General features: G+C 43.6%; 3 protein-coding genes across 5 annotated transcripts in view; all 3 read right to left on the bottom strand.

The window, feature by feature from the left end:
* LOC141809417 (liprin-alpha-3-like) overlaps positions 1-4,099 on the bottom strand; it is a 38,650-nt gene extending 34,551 nt beyond the window's left edge. The window contains exons 1-2 of the mRNA XM_074696418.1: positions 3,960-4,099; positions 2,354-2,995 (exon numbers count right to left, since the gene is read on the bottom strand). Of these exons, the coding sequence (XP_074552519.1) occupies positions 2,354-2,713 (360 nt within the window). The 5' untranslated portion in view covers positions 2,714-2,995; positions 3,960-4,099. The remainder of the gene's footprint in view (positions 1-2,353; positions 2,996-3,959) is intronic.
* Positions 4,100-6,720: 2,621 nt separating this feature from the next.
* Positions 6,721-10,641, bottom strand: nucb1 (nucleobindin 1). 3 transcript variants are annotated; one of them, XM_074696015.1, is made up of 14 exons: positions 10,536-10,641; positions 9,466-9,596; positions 9,252-9,359; positions 9,029-9,161; positions 8,833-8,933; positions 8,525-8,710; positions 8,348-8,438; positions 8,205-8,263; positions 7,924-8,016; positions 7,745-7,834; positions 7,488-7,658; positions 7,242-7,359; positions 7,037-7,154; positions 6,722-7,006 (listed from the first exon to the last, which is right to left on the bottom strand). In XM_074696015.1, exons 2-13 carry the CDS (start codon positions 9,583-9,585, stop codon positions 7,060-7,062), a joined length of 1,365 nt encoding a protein of 454 aa, XP_074552116.1. In that variant the 5' UTR covers positions 9,586-9,596; positions 10,536-10,641; the 3' UTR covers positions 6,722-7,006; positions 7,037-7,059. The 3 variants fall into 3 exon arrangements, with proteins under 3 accessions (XP_074552117.1, XP_074552116.1, XP_074552115.1); XM_074696016.1 differs by having other exon boundaries at positions 6,721-7,154; positions 9,466-9,589; positions 10,536-10,620; XM_074696014.1 differs by having other exon boundaries at positions 6,723-7,154.
* A 489-nt stretch (positions 10,642-11,130) lies between these two features.
* ccndx (cyclin Dx) lies at positions 11,131-13,030 on the bottom strand. Its single transcript, XM_074697350.1, has 4 exons — positions 12,636-13,030; positions 12,341-12,556; positions 11,581-11,910; positions 11,131-11,463 (listed from the first exon to the last, which is right to left on the bottom strand). The coding sequence occupies exons 1-4, from the start codon at positions 12,888-12,890 to the stop codon at positions 11,314-11,316; spliced, it is 951 nt and encodes a 316-aa protein (XP_074553451.1). The 5' UTR covers positions 12,891-13,030; the 3' UTR covers positions 11,131-11,313.
* Between the last annotated feature and the right edge of the window lie 329 nt (positions 13,031-13,359).

The raw sequence follows: 13,359 nt of genomic DNA, 5'->3' as shown, positions 1-13,359 counted from the left end.
CCTCTTAAGAAGCCAAAATGTAGGCTCACGTGCCCTATGCCCTCTTGTGTCAAAACGTGTGTTAAAGCGTCTTTTTGAGAGCCAAAAGTACACCGAAGTGCTCTCTTGGGAGGCAAAAGACTCTCTACATTTCCCCCTTGAGTCAAAATGTACGTCAAAATGTGATCCTTAAAAGCCAAAATGTGTGCTAAAGTGCCCTCTTTGGAGCTTAAACATGTGCTATAGTGCCCTCTTCATAGAAACAAGCATTGAAGCACCCTCTTCAGAGGCCAAAACATGCACCAAAGTAAAATTTTGAGTCAAAGGCGTGCTAAAGTGTCTTTTTAGGTGCCACAATGTGCAATCAAGTTCCCTCATAGGAGTCAAAGCATGTGTTTTTGTGCCCCATTGAGCAAAACAAATGTCGAAGTGCCCTCTAAAGAAGCTTAAATGTAAGCTTAAGCGCCCTTTTGTGTCAAAATACATGCCAAAATGTATTTTTGGGGACCAAAGTGTGCTGAAGTGCCCTCTTCTAAATCAAAAGGCGTGCTATGGTGCCCCTTTTAGTCAAAATGTGTGCCAAAGTGCCCTCTTAAGAGGCCAAAATGTGTGCCAAAAAGCAAAACGTGCGATAGTAACCCTTTCTTTGGGCTAATATTTCTTCACAGGGAAAACATGCAGTATTGAATGCTCCTCACTGTCGAGAAAACGCTGTAGGTACCTTTATCCTTTCGCCCTTGCCCTTCAAAAAGTCTGTGCACACCACTGTTGTGTTATGTTCATGTGTTCAGACATGGCATTCATTTGATGAAACTTCTCACAACATGCTTGCAAACATTAAAACTCAATATTTTCCCAAACGTGCGAGCATAAACCTCTCTCTTTCATAACAATAAAAAGTCAAGGCAGGGAGAGCAGCAGCAAAGACCCTGTCCAGAAATTCAAGATCTGTGTCTGTATTTAAGATGAAAATGTAGATATGGTGAAGACAGACACGTATGTTAATATCCTCTCCTCATCCTCAGAATATCTTCATCCCTCAGACTCACTCATCACATCCTAATCTCACACATCAGCCATGTTTCACCTCAGCTCTCACACACACAGCCCCAGTCTGAGGAGGAGCTTTCTGCCTGTGTACTTTAAACTCCATCAGATGTACAATAAAGAGTCACACTCCACATTACAATCCTTCTTACAGGTTAACACATCAATAATTCATCAGGGCGAGAGGAAACCATTTTCCATCCGAGCACTGTTGATACAGAACAAGAGGATATGCCGCTGATAATCCTGTTCACATTTCATGTACGCATGCAGGGTTCCTGCACATGTTCCAGGTCTCCTCCTTTTGTTGTTCTGTTTTCTTTTGTTAATTGAGATATCACATCCTAAGATTAGGTGACAATATGAAACTCTTCTTTTACCTCACATTGGAGAAAAACTACATCTTGGTGCAAATCCTTAATGATGTTGAATTTACCATTGCTCAGCTGGAGCTAGCAGCAGTTAGCCCAAGCTAAAACTAGCAGTTAAAGTTTGAATTTATTTCTTTTATCAACTCATGATTGAGCTTGTGAGCTGTAATCTGTGATGCAAACTCCTCTTTTTCTCACTCAAATGCTTCCATACACTTAGTGATAAAATGTAACGTATTATAAGCTGATGCATGGATGATTTTTGACTTATAAAAACCTCACAAATGCAAACATTTGAGGTTAAACTTGACACCTTTTTACAGAAGTCAACAATGGACTTGTGAACAAAAACCTCTCTGACTCATGAATGATCCCTGAACCATGCATCTCGCCTTTAAATACATTTACACTGAGGCTTTGTTATATCTTAAAGAGCTTATAGTTCCTTTCACACGTTTGGATTAATTCTCTTGTATCTCCAAAAATAGTATGGGAGCTTTCAGTCATCAGACCCCTCTCCTGTGGAATCAAACCAATCTAGCTCAGAAACGCACATATCTTCTCTTTTATGTCTAATCCGTGCTGCCGTCGCCTGGTCTGAACTCTTACAGGCACAGAGTGGACATATATGATGAAGCTAAGAGTAACGGCTTTTCCTTGGAACAGCCCTCTGTGATCCTGCTATAGGCTCAGACTGCTGAGGGAACATAAACAGAGCTCCTCTCTCCATCTGTGAGCCCTCGTGTCTCATTCTCACATGATGCTAACTCTGTATCCTCCCTGGTGGATTCCAGCTCTGTTGTGTTGTAAGTTCCTGGTAACGTGGATCAGGACTCCCTGCCTGTGTGAACCTGGTGTTTTGGTAATGATACGTAATACTCCTTTAATAAAAAAAAGAGTTTCATCACTATTTCTAACTTCTGTGTCATGTTTTTTTTGTCTTTTGGTCCACATACCTGAGGCAGAGCGATGGACAGCTGCCTCTGAAGCGACTCCTTCTCGTGTCCCAGCTCCCTCAGGCGTAGGTGGGCCGTCCCCAGACTGTCCTGGGTCTCCCTCAGGCTCTCCAGCAGCCTCTCCCTCTCCGTCAGCATGTTCACCATCAGCGACTCCAGGTTGCCTGTGCTGCCACCCTCATCGCTGCCACCTCCTCCTACACCGCCACCTCCTCCTCCTCGAGGATCCCGTCCGCCGTAGCCCCCCATGCCCCCCATCCCTCCGCCCATGCCTCCACCGCCACCCGCAGGCGAGGACGACCCACCGCCTCCTCCGCCACGCCCATCCTCCGAGATGGTGGGCATCACCTCGCACATCATCTTGAGGCCTGGGTGTGAGAGGTGCTAGCTGGGTGCAGCTTCTGGACAACGTCAGGGCAGAGTGACAGCGTTGGTTTAAGGGGGGTCCCTTCCTCTACAGCTGATTGGGTGAGGGAGACAGGCAGGAAGTGGGTTCTGAGGATGTGTGAGTGAGAAGAGTGGAGGGGAGGGTGTAAGATAAGTTCGGTGGAGGGATGGGGTGGGGTGCAGGGGTGAGAGGGGAGAAGTGCAGGTTTGGTGATCGACCTCTGACCCCCAGCCCTGGCTTCACTGTGATGTCACCTGAAAAAAAGAAGAGGAGAAGAAGAGAAGCAGAGGAGGGGTGAATAATCTGGATTCATGGAGTCATGATCGAGCTGTGTGTGGCTCAGGTGATCCCTCCCAGACCCTCCACACGCTGAAAAACACATGCACAGTCCCCCAAACCTCACAGAGAGATCAATCATTGCTCATATTGCAGCGCAGCTCCCTCTTCCTCTGACTGGCATCGCGATACTCTGGAGTAATTCATCCATCAGAGCATGTCTCCGCTTCATGTGTCCAACCGTCCACGCAGAATGGGGGGAAATAAAGGCGCATGATGATGAAATGAATCGTGAATGGCAGCTTCACCTCACTAAGCCCACAAACACGGAGCAATTAGCGGGGCCTGCTGTGGCACAGAGACGCGGATCTGTTTCATACATCCATGTGAGGAAAAAAGGGTGTCATCATGAATTGTAATTACGGGCTGTATCCAGGAGGAAACAGGCTTCTTCTATCTACGGCTGTAAAATCATCACCGGTGAAAGTGGAGGCTTATTAAAATCCTCAGGGTGTTCAGACAGAGATCAAATAGCTGTCTTTTTAAAGAAATGCTTCAAATGGGGAAATAAAGCCTCTTTTCATGACAATATCGGGCTGAGCTGGATAGCCTCACATCGCTACAACATGATGGTGGGAGGTGCCAATCATCCTGTAAATGATGTAGGCCTAATTAACACATTCAATCACACGATATCGCACAGCTGTGTCATGTATTGTGACAGGATAGAGCTAAATGTCGGAAAACGCTGTGTCGCTGTGGTTTTACTCGGTTTGCAAAGCGGCTATTTCCCATCAACACCCCTCTGCCCTCCTCCCCTCCCCTCGCCATCCTCCCACCCCCCACCCATAAAAACAGCTGGATGGTCTAACGCACGGATAGATCTGTGTACCGTGCATCACCGTGGATTTCAGCCGCCACCTGACGGTTCGTGAATCTTACCCTCTCCATGATCGACAGAGAACGGACGGAAACGCGCATCGTCGCCCGGTTCACTCCATCAGAGCATCTGAGATACGGAGGCTGCAGTTTATCCCCGTTACAGCCCGGTTACCAGCCTGCCCCATCCCCTCCCTCTCTCTGCTCAGGGAGCGACGACTCGCCTCAGCCGCTGCGTCAAGCTAGGCGCTAAGTGTTATCACAACTTCCGGTTTGGACCTTCAAAATAAGATACATCTCTGAAACAGCTAACGTTAAAAGAGCCATAAAGCTTTACTACAAAACAAAATGTTAACGATTGGTTCTAAATATTTTGTGATAACTTGAATTATTAAAACTTGCCTCTTCCTTTTTTTTCTATTTTTTTTTTGTATCTCAAATAACACCTTAACACAATCCAGGCCACTTAATTTGTTACTAACTTCTGCATAATGTCTTCATCTTAAATTTGTCTTTTTATTCTTATTTAACAAAAGTATTATTTTGTTATTATTTTTCTTTGATAGATTAAGTCTCATTTCATTTTGGTTTAATCCAGTATTTACTCAACTTTTATTTTATTTTTATTTTTATTTATTTTTTCAAAATCTGTTTTACATAAGGGTTTATTCTGTTTGATTGTACTGTATTTGCTAATTTCCCATAATGTGTGTAGCAACATATAAAGTTCCCTCTGAGAACCAAAAGTGTCCTATCTCACTCCTTGTGTTGAATATTAATTGAAAATTGAAATTTAAATGACAATATTGAATCTTAATGAATTTCCAAATTCATATTCTGAGTGCTTATTTTTTTAACATCTTTTTTTTTTATTATTGTTTACAGAGTTGTCACGTCTAACTCAATTGTATCTGAACTACTTTTTTTAATGCTCTTTTAGCACAAACAAAAACAAACAAACAAAAAAAAAAAAACAATCTCGACTTTGGCTCCTAGAATTTTGATTTGTAATCTCAACATTGTTCTTATAACTGACCTTTCCCTTTTTTTATAAACATAACTTTTTGATAGTTCTGGCGCTTATTACACCCGAAGAATTTTTAAAGAATAATTAATTACCAGAGGGGAATTCGGTACATGACATCACCATGTTTCATAATGGGAAAATTAAACGCACAACTTGCAACTTTATTTTGAAGACTAGAAATGGCATTTCCGGTGCTTGCCCTGTGCTTCCCTGTAACTTGGAAACATTTCTTCGTTCCTCTTCCCTCATCTCTCCTCTTGGACCTTAAAGAAACAGGCTTCTGCCGGCAACCGTCAAATTACCCCTTCACCTCCTGGTTCCCTCCTCTAACTGCGACATTTTTTTATCTTGAATATTTCTTAGAAATTAAAGATTAAAAAAATTTTTTTTTAGTTTTGCACAAGATGTCATTCGTGTTGTGTCCTCATCAGTGAAGAAAGTTATCACAATTGTGTAAGAACTGCGCCCCCCTGTGGCTCAAAAACTGTAAAGCAAAAAATATGACTACAAGGTTTGAGGCCAAAGGTCTTCAGTTTAAACTACAGACATTTTGGTTTGTAACTTCTTTCCATATTTTCAAAAATTTAATTAAGTTTTAGATAATTTTGAGTTTTCTTTTGAGGATCATTTCCAGTAAAAATGGAAATATTTGTAATTAATCTTTTTAAAAAAGCCTGAGCATAAGTATTGGATTAGTATTTGAACTCAAATCCTCGAACTTATAAAAGTCTTTTTTTTCAGACATGTTAATGGATCTTTCTGGAAACTTTATGGAAAACTGATAATGGACATTTTATGGAAAATTTTAAGACTTTGTTCTTAGAAGTATTATTTAAAATATCAGGAAATCTTCCTAGAAGCATATTTAACAAATTTATGGAAACGCTTTGAAATGCTTGAAAATAATTTAATTTTCTTTTTTTTTTTTTTTGAAAAAAATCACAGGATTTTGGAGCTAATTTGAATAAGATTTGTAGAAATCGTCAATGTATTTCAGGACATCTGAATCTTACTGGGAATTTTAGATAAAACTTTTGCTGATTTTTTTGTCACTGTGTGAGAAGTCTTGGTTATTTTCAATGGTTATTTTTGATAGATTTAAAAATAAGAATTGTTTCCCTCATACTTTAATACTTAAAATTTTAGGAAACTTCAATCTAAATGTTTTAGTATTATTTAATGTGTCACATGTATTTTAACCACAGACAGGATCGTGCTGTCTGGTACTTACTTGCCATGATGTCTTCACAGACCCCCTGACTGTGTGTTGACAGCTTCATTGCTTCCTATGGTCAGAGACAGATGGATGAGACGCTGCAGAGCTGCTGTGGACAATGCACTCTGCAAAGTGACAGACACAAGACACAACACAACACAGACCTGTTCATGTAAACACATGCTGAGCTACACAGTTCACAGCGAGTCCCAGAGAGGAAAAAACCTGAGCGTCATATGTGAGGCTTCCTAAAGACATCTCTATTCGGCTGATCTGCTGCAGGGATACCAGGAGAGGAGGGGCAGTGAGGGGTCACAGGAGGTCAGCGGGTCAGAGGAATGCTGATAGGAATGCCTCGAGTGTCAGCCGTGGAGCATCCCATCAGCTGGACAACAACAAGGGTCAGCTGTAGGTCCCCTGGGAGCCCTGACGGTGCACAACAGGAATCTTTCACATTTAAAAATATGCACACTTCCTCTCAGGAAGCATCAGGAGGAGTGGAAATAAAACCTGCTTTCAGCTGATCCTAAAAAAACAAAAGGGGTCACATGACTCCAGAAATCTTTGTTCAGTGGTTTAAAATCCAGACTTTATTTGAAACGTAGATTTTACACTCAGCAGGAGTGAAACCGTCCCTGAAACAGGTTTTCTGACAGTAGATTTACCGATATGTGTGTGTGTGTGTGTGTGTGTGTGTGTGTGTTGTCGTTAAGCACAGAAATGAACACAGTGCAACATGTCATGATTCACGAGCCACGTCTGTCTGAGTTTATACATACAGCTCACATATTTGAGTCAGTAGGAGCCATCTGGATATCTGTGTCAGTGCAAATCAGCGTGTGAATGTGTGTGTGTGTGTGTGTGTGTGTGTGTGTGTGTGTGTGTGTGTGTGTGTGTTAAGGCTGTTGGAGCGTGCTGCTTTAAGTGTGTGAAGGCAGATTCTGTGGAGGCTCTGCGGGCAGATTATTCTGGGCTTCTGCTTCGGGTGCAGCTGGGACTTTTTCCCCTGTGAGATCTAGAAGAGAAAGATTATTTTAATAAAGACGATTCAAAACAAAACTAGCAACAGCACACACACACATCAGACGTCACACACATTTACCTTTATCCTCCTCTTTTTTCGTCTCTGGCTGGAACTTGAGCTCTCCGTTAGGACCTGCAGGAGGTTGCCCGTCTGCTGCCTGCTGATCCTTCTGTCTCTGTGACATCTCTAAAACTGCCTGAAAAGGAGGAAATGACAGTTTTAGTATCGTCTCTACATGCTGCAGAGTAACGACAGGCATTTTTTCCTGATTCAACCCCTGAAACGTTGAATTCACTCTGGTTTCTGATGAGGAGGGACACGTACCTGCTGGTACTCCCTCCTCTGGGCTTCCAGGGCTTTTCCTCTCTCCTTCAGCAGCTCCTGCTCCTGACGCAGAGTCTCCGCTCTCCTCTTCAGCTCCTCCTCTTTGTCCCGGAGCTCAGCCTCAAACCGCAGGAGCTCCTCTTCTGTGTACGCAGGCTTTGTGTCCAGGGTCTAAGGAGACAGCAAGGACTCAGAATAAGAGGACCAGTGACTGGAGTATTCCTCTTTCCCACCCACGTTTCCCACACTCCCTTTACCTCCCACTCCTTAGGATTATTAAACTCCTTTTTCTCTGTGGATTTGAGGAACTCTTCCAGGCTGACGAGCCGATCTTTATTGGTATCCACCTTTGAGTACAAAGCAGAAGAATTAGGTGATAGTGAAGACAAACCGAGAGAGAAACCGCTGAGATTTAAAGGTGACAATCAACTCTCACATTCTTCATGACGTGCTCCCTCATCCTCAGCCTCTCCTCCTCCATCTCCATCATGTCGTCTTCCTCGTTCTTTGGGTCGTAGACCTTCTCCAGCTGGACGAGGGGAATGAACAGATGTTAGCCTCAGTACATATCAGGTTCAAAACTTTTACTTTAAATCAGGAAAACAGAGAAAGCAGCTGTTTGTTCAAAGAGATGATCATCAGGTGAGAGCATTTTGAAACAAGTCAAGCGTTGATCCGACAGAGGTCAAACGGTCACGAGGCTGAGGAGAACGTTACCTCTTTGGTGAAGAGAGCCTCCAGCTCCTGCTCGTCTAAAACACCATCTTCGTTTGTGTCTAAAGAAAAATCAGAAGCGAATCGTAATTACAGTGAATTTACAACAGTAAAATAAGAAGACGAGTTCAAGAGTTGTCGCTCACCGTGCAGTTTAAAAAAAGTTTTAGGGTTGAACTCCTGAGGATCCAGCCCGTCTGTCTCCTCCCACACTTCCCGCAGCTGAGCCACACTTCCCTGAGAGTGCGTTAGAGATTAAGTATGAGTAAAGATGAAACATTGAAAGTTTACGACACTGCTTTGTGTACGGCGTCTGTGCATACCGGAGCATTAACTCTCGGATGCTGGCGATGCTTTTCCTTGAGTTCCTGCAGTCTCTTCTCTTCCTTCTCCCTCTTCTCCTGGTCCAAACTCTTCAGGTACTCCCGTCTCTCGTGCTCCTTCAACATCTCGTAGCGTTTGAACTCCTCGTGCCTCTCAGCATCGTAGTTCTCGAGATCTTTGGTGGCCTGGACAATGAGGGGGACACAAAGCTGTAGCAGTATGTTCCGGTTCCTCTAAGCCCGCCTGAAGACTAATCAGAACATACAAAGCACTGACCAGCTGTGCCCACTTCTTAAACTTATCTTACCGTTGAGATGAGCAGCTCCAGGTCTTTGGCCTCAAAGTTTTGGTTGTGGGGATCCAGATGTTCAAACTGCTTCAGCAGGGAGGCATGGTCCATCTGCAGAGCTTCAAAGCACACACACTGGATGTTTAACACATGTGGGATCTTTTAGCACATTCATCATTACGCCAGAAATTGAAGCCTTCTTTTGCTCACTCACTCTGAACGTTGGTGCTGTCCAGTTTGGCCTTAAGCAGCATCCTGAGGCGAGAAACTTCCTGACGCTTCAGCTCATCCAGGCGGGTCCGCACATGGTGGCTGACGAGGTCTAGCTCTTTACTGAGACGACCATTCTGACAGAGAGAAGAAGAAAAACCAGGTGAGAAAGCAGCTGAGGAGGTGAAGCAGGAAGCTTTATGGGTGAATGTGAAGCGGAAGCTGACCTTGATGTCCTCAGTGTTTGCTGTTTGCAGTTTCTCTCTGAAGTGAGGGTCTGTCTCTAAAACCTCAATCACCTCTCTGAGATACCTGTCGTAATACAAGCCGGTGTCCTGCAGCAGTGAGAGAAAGGAAAAGAAAGGAAATACTTCTTAACCTTTCTCTTTTTAATAACAATCAAAAATCAGATAATAGCTGAGCACACTGAGACTACCTTACCCCATTCTCCTCCGGCACCTCATTCACAGCTTCCTCTGTGCCTGCATTGCGGTCTATAGGTACTGACCAGACTAAGGCACAGATAGATAGAAGCAGCAGCCAGACTGGTTTCAAGTTCATCCTCCTGCAAACTAAAAGAATACAACAGTAACTACAGGCAGGAAAACCAGTATGACTCCTCTGCGATTACTACTGTGTTGCTCCTTGATTACATCATCAAAAACAGTATAAGTTTTCTTCACTGTATGAAAAATTTCCATATTGCAATGATAGTTCAACTTACAACACCAAGTGCATGTCATTTGAAAGATAAAACATTTACAAAGTGTAACCTGGCTTACAAAGTCTATTACACATTTTTAAGGTTGTCTGCACAGATGAATAATCTAAAAATACCTGAATTATTTGTCAAAAACATCCTCATATTTCACTGCTTTTTGGTATTTGCTGAGTACATTGTATGCCGAATTAACCAGAGGACTAAGAGACAGGTGAAACTAGCTTATTTTGTTGTTTAATTGTTTTCATATTTTTATTTACAAAGAAGTTGTAAAAACTAACAGATTTTCTAAATGGGGTTTGGTGTACCGGTCATTTCAATCCCGGAAATTATTCACATGGCCAAACAATGTAACCAAAATTCAACAGCAGCGCAATTTTGTGGACTATATAACACGATTTAAGCAAGAAATTTAACATTTATTGATAATATATGATGTAGCTATCGAGCTAACTAGCTCAAATCATCACAACACGGATGCGGATCCGGGAATGACCTCTCTAACCAGGACCACCCGATGAATTAAAACGACGTCATTAATGAATGTCGTTGTGTTTTTGGTCAAATTTCAACTTTAAGTCGCTAAATAAAGACAATTTAGGGCTGACATAGCAGGGTCTTGTTTTCTAGCTGAGCCCCTCTACATAAGCGCTGCTCTGTCAGCTGACGTCTTCCTGTGTTTCCCCCTCTTATACATGAGAATCTTCAATAATCCTTTAAAGACATTTCGTTGTTTATCAAACTTAAATTTACAAGAACACATGACAAATATTAAAAGCTCTTCTCTTACCGCAAGTGTATTTTCGCTATCAGATCCAATGCTTCAAGCACGATCTGTATTTGCGGCGGATAAAACTGACGTCACGAGAATGCAGACCCTGTCCAGCGTGTCGCCTTCACTGACTCTCGGAAAAATATTTTATTCGGACTTTTCTTCAAAGCAAAAGCGAAGCAAAACATCGGATCTAATTCCTTATTTTCGTGGAAATAGTGCTAACTAATAACGACACATTTCTAACCCCTTCATATCAAATCGGTCACATTACCACAGATCAGTTTCTCTTCATAGAGACTACGTTTTTTTCCACAATCCGGATAAGAATACTCAAAGTTCCGAGCTCAAGTGAATGCATCAGTATCATATTATCAACACAGGGGAGAAAAAGTACATGCACACCATAAACACGTTTAAAACGTTTAATTGCTTTAAAAATATATTCGTTGTAAATAAAAACAGTACACGAACATAAAGTCATGGCAAAGTGAAATAAATTAACATGAATAAGTAAAAATTGCACATAATAAATACAAAGTATAAATATCATGTCAAGAAACAACAGGGTCTAAATTAAAATTAATTGCAATATATAATAGAATATGGCACAAATCAGTTACAAAACTTGCACATGAATAAATAAAAACGATAAATTACTTAAAATATTTCAAAATATTTCAAAATATAAAAACATGTCAGAACATTTGAGGTCATAATACATTTATATCAGTTTGACTGATGAAGTTGAGAGCTTCTTGATTGATTAATATCGATGTTATAGGTAGTTGAGTGTTCAGAAATCAATGTCTCTCATGTCAGTAGGTGTGCCAGGCCTTTCTGTCTCCAGCTCTTCACCTTTCTCCATGGGGCCCTGCTGGAGCCCACTCCTCAGCCGCTGTCGGAGAGCATACTCGATCATGTCACTGTAGCACTGCAGCACTGCCTGAGAGACGAGAGAGAGGAATGAAGATTTTATATAAAATATTCAAAGTTTTTTCAAGAACCCTCAGCTTCATCTGATCAGTTATAATATGACTTCACATGTGCAATATCCACTCACCAGGTCAGTCTGACACAGCTCAGCCAGGGCTTCCCCCATCACAGCCAGCTGAGTGGGGCTCTTGTTCCCCAGTCCACGCAGGGCACAGTTCAGTGATGCTGCAGCAACAAGTGATGGAGGAGCTCCCAGGAAGCGGGAGTCACAGGCACACATGGCAGCCAGGGTGTCGCTGTGCCGCCTCAGGGTGGAGAGCAGCTCTCCCCCAGACTCACTGCTGTCTCTGTCTGATCCCTCCTCCACGATGGAGGCCAGGAAGTGTGGGAAGAAGTCCTGGGGGGTCACTGCTGCTGTGTCCCAGCGGAGAGTGGCGAGGATGAGACGCTCCATTTCCTAAAGGAGGGGTAAAAAGTGCATTTAGGTGTCAGAAAAACTACAGTTAGTCACAAATTACAGCGTGAAGTGTTTCCCTCCTGTGCATCATTTTGGGGCTTTGGCAACTTTTGAGACCAGCTAATCTTGTTTTCACTTTAAGCTACTGAGGAATCAGTCAAGCTCAAATAAGAAAAATGATTTTTTTTTCCTTGTTAGGTCATGTGCTAAAGGTTTTAGTTGGTTGCCAGCACCATAATCACCAAATGAACTCTTTGAGATCCTGTTTTTGTCCATTTTGATGTTAGATAACACTGAAAAGTGTTCTTGGTTTTAAATAAAGCTCTTATTTGGGTTTTAGGCTTACATCTCATGCCTCCTCAAGTGAAGTAAGAAATCAAAGACAGAGATGATCTCTTCAGGAGCTTACTGCACGCTGTGACTGACTCACCCGCAGGCTTGAAGGCTGGAAGCTGTATTCAGCTGCAGCACAGAGCGTGTCGGCAGTCACGGTGTCACACTCTGTGAGTTTGGAGGCGATAAGGATGCAGCCGGCAGCCAGGCAGTACGCTGAGACGGGCAGGGAGAGGGAGGCAGACAGGAACCTGTCCAGGAGGGAGACAGACAGGGGGAAGACGGCCTCGTCACAGCCGCTGTCACAGCACACCTGAAGAGAGGAGGAAGAAGAGGTGAGACTTCATTGCAGACATGACGGTTAAAGTGGAGAAAAGGAGACAGGCTCATACCTCCAGGGCCCATTTGGCCAGCTCCTCCCTGCGCTCAGGGTCCCTCTGGATGAGAGTGATGTAGAGGGTGGAGGGCATGTACCTCTCCTCCACGTGGAGCAGCCTCTGGATCACACGGTGTCCTGACACGCTGGGGTCCCAGGCAGCTCGCAGCTGAGCTGAACCCCCCACCTGGAGCTGGTTCTGAACTTCAGCCTGACTCTGGTCATCCTCCACCTCTTCACACCACAGAGACACACACACACCCCCGTCCATCTGTAAACCCTGATGGGTCAAATGTGATCTCAGTAAGTCCAAACGAGGAGGAAAGACCTCAGAGTATTCCTCTGTCAGCCGAGGAAGACAGGAAACGTGTGCAGATCCTCTTCTTGCTTTGAAATAGTACCTGACCTCCTGTGGTGTGCGGCTTAGTGTCACTCCTCCACCTTCATCTGCGAGTTTTATACCCACAGAGGGGAGGGGACGGGGGAGTGGCACCACAGAGGGAAGATGGGAAAAAAAGGGGCAGAGACCATCGTGAGTGACATAAAACAACAAGAAGAAAACAATACGGTCTGTGCAACAATCGCTCCAACAGGTGGGGAGAGGGAGAAGGAATGAGGGGGGAGAGGGGGAGGGAGGAGGAGAAGAGAGGAGCAGACAAGTGAGGGAGTGGCCCGCAGGGACGGGGTAACAGCTTGTGTTCGGCAGTGAAAGAGAGAAAGAAAGGAGGGAATAGAGAAGG

The sequence above is a fragment of the Halichoeres trimaculatus genome, unplaced genomic scaffold (genome assembly GCF_033239565.1).
Source record: "Halichoeres trimaculatus isolate MK-OKI-2021-1 unplaced genomic scaffold, fHalTri1.1 fHalTri1_scaffold_20, whole genome shotgun sequence".
Classification (NCBI taxonomy): domain Eukaryota; kingdom Metazoa; phylum Chordata; class Actinopteri; order Labriformes; family Labridae; genus Halichoeres; species Halichoeres trimaculatus.
The sequence above is the reverse complement of the archived record's forward strand: the minus strand, read 5'-3'. Positions and strand labels throughout refer to the sequence as shown.

Bases quoted from the DNA above. Each gene is read 5' to 3' on its own strand.
- nucb1 (XM_074696015.1), bottom strand. From the start codon at position 9,585: ATGAACTTGAAACCAGTCTGGCTGCTGCTTCTATCTATCTGTGCCTTA. The intron at 8,934-9,028 runs GTGAGTGAGCAA...TGTGCTTTGAAG, and splicing joins GGACAGCACCAACGTTCAGA to CTCTGCAGATGGACCATGCC. The intron at 8,439-8,524 runs GTATGCACAGAC...ACGCACTCTCAG, and splicing joins ATCCGAGAGTTAATGCTCCG to GGAAGTGTGGCTCAGCTGCG.
- ccndx (XM_074697350.1), bottom strand. From the start codon at position 12,890: ATGGACGGGGGTGTGTGTGTGTCTCTGTGGTGTGAAGAGGTGGAGGAT. The intron at 12,557-12,635 runs GTATGAGCCTGT...TCCTCTCTTCAG, and splicing joins TGGCCAAATGGGCCCTGGAG to GTGTGCTGTGACAGCGGCTG. The intron at 11,911-12,340 runs GTGAGTCAGTCA...CCCCTCCTTTAG, and splicing joins TCCAGCCTTCAAGCCTGCGG to GAAATGGAGCGTCTCATCCT.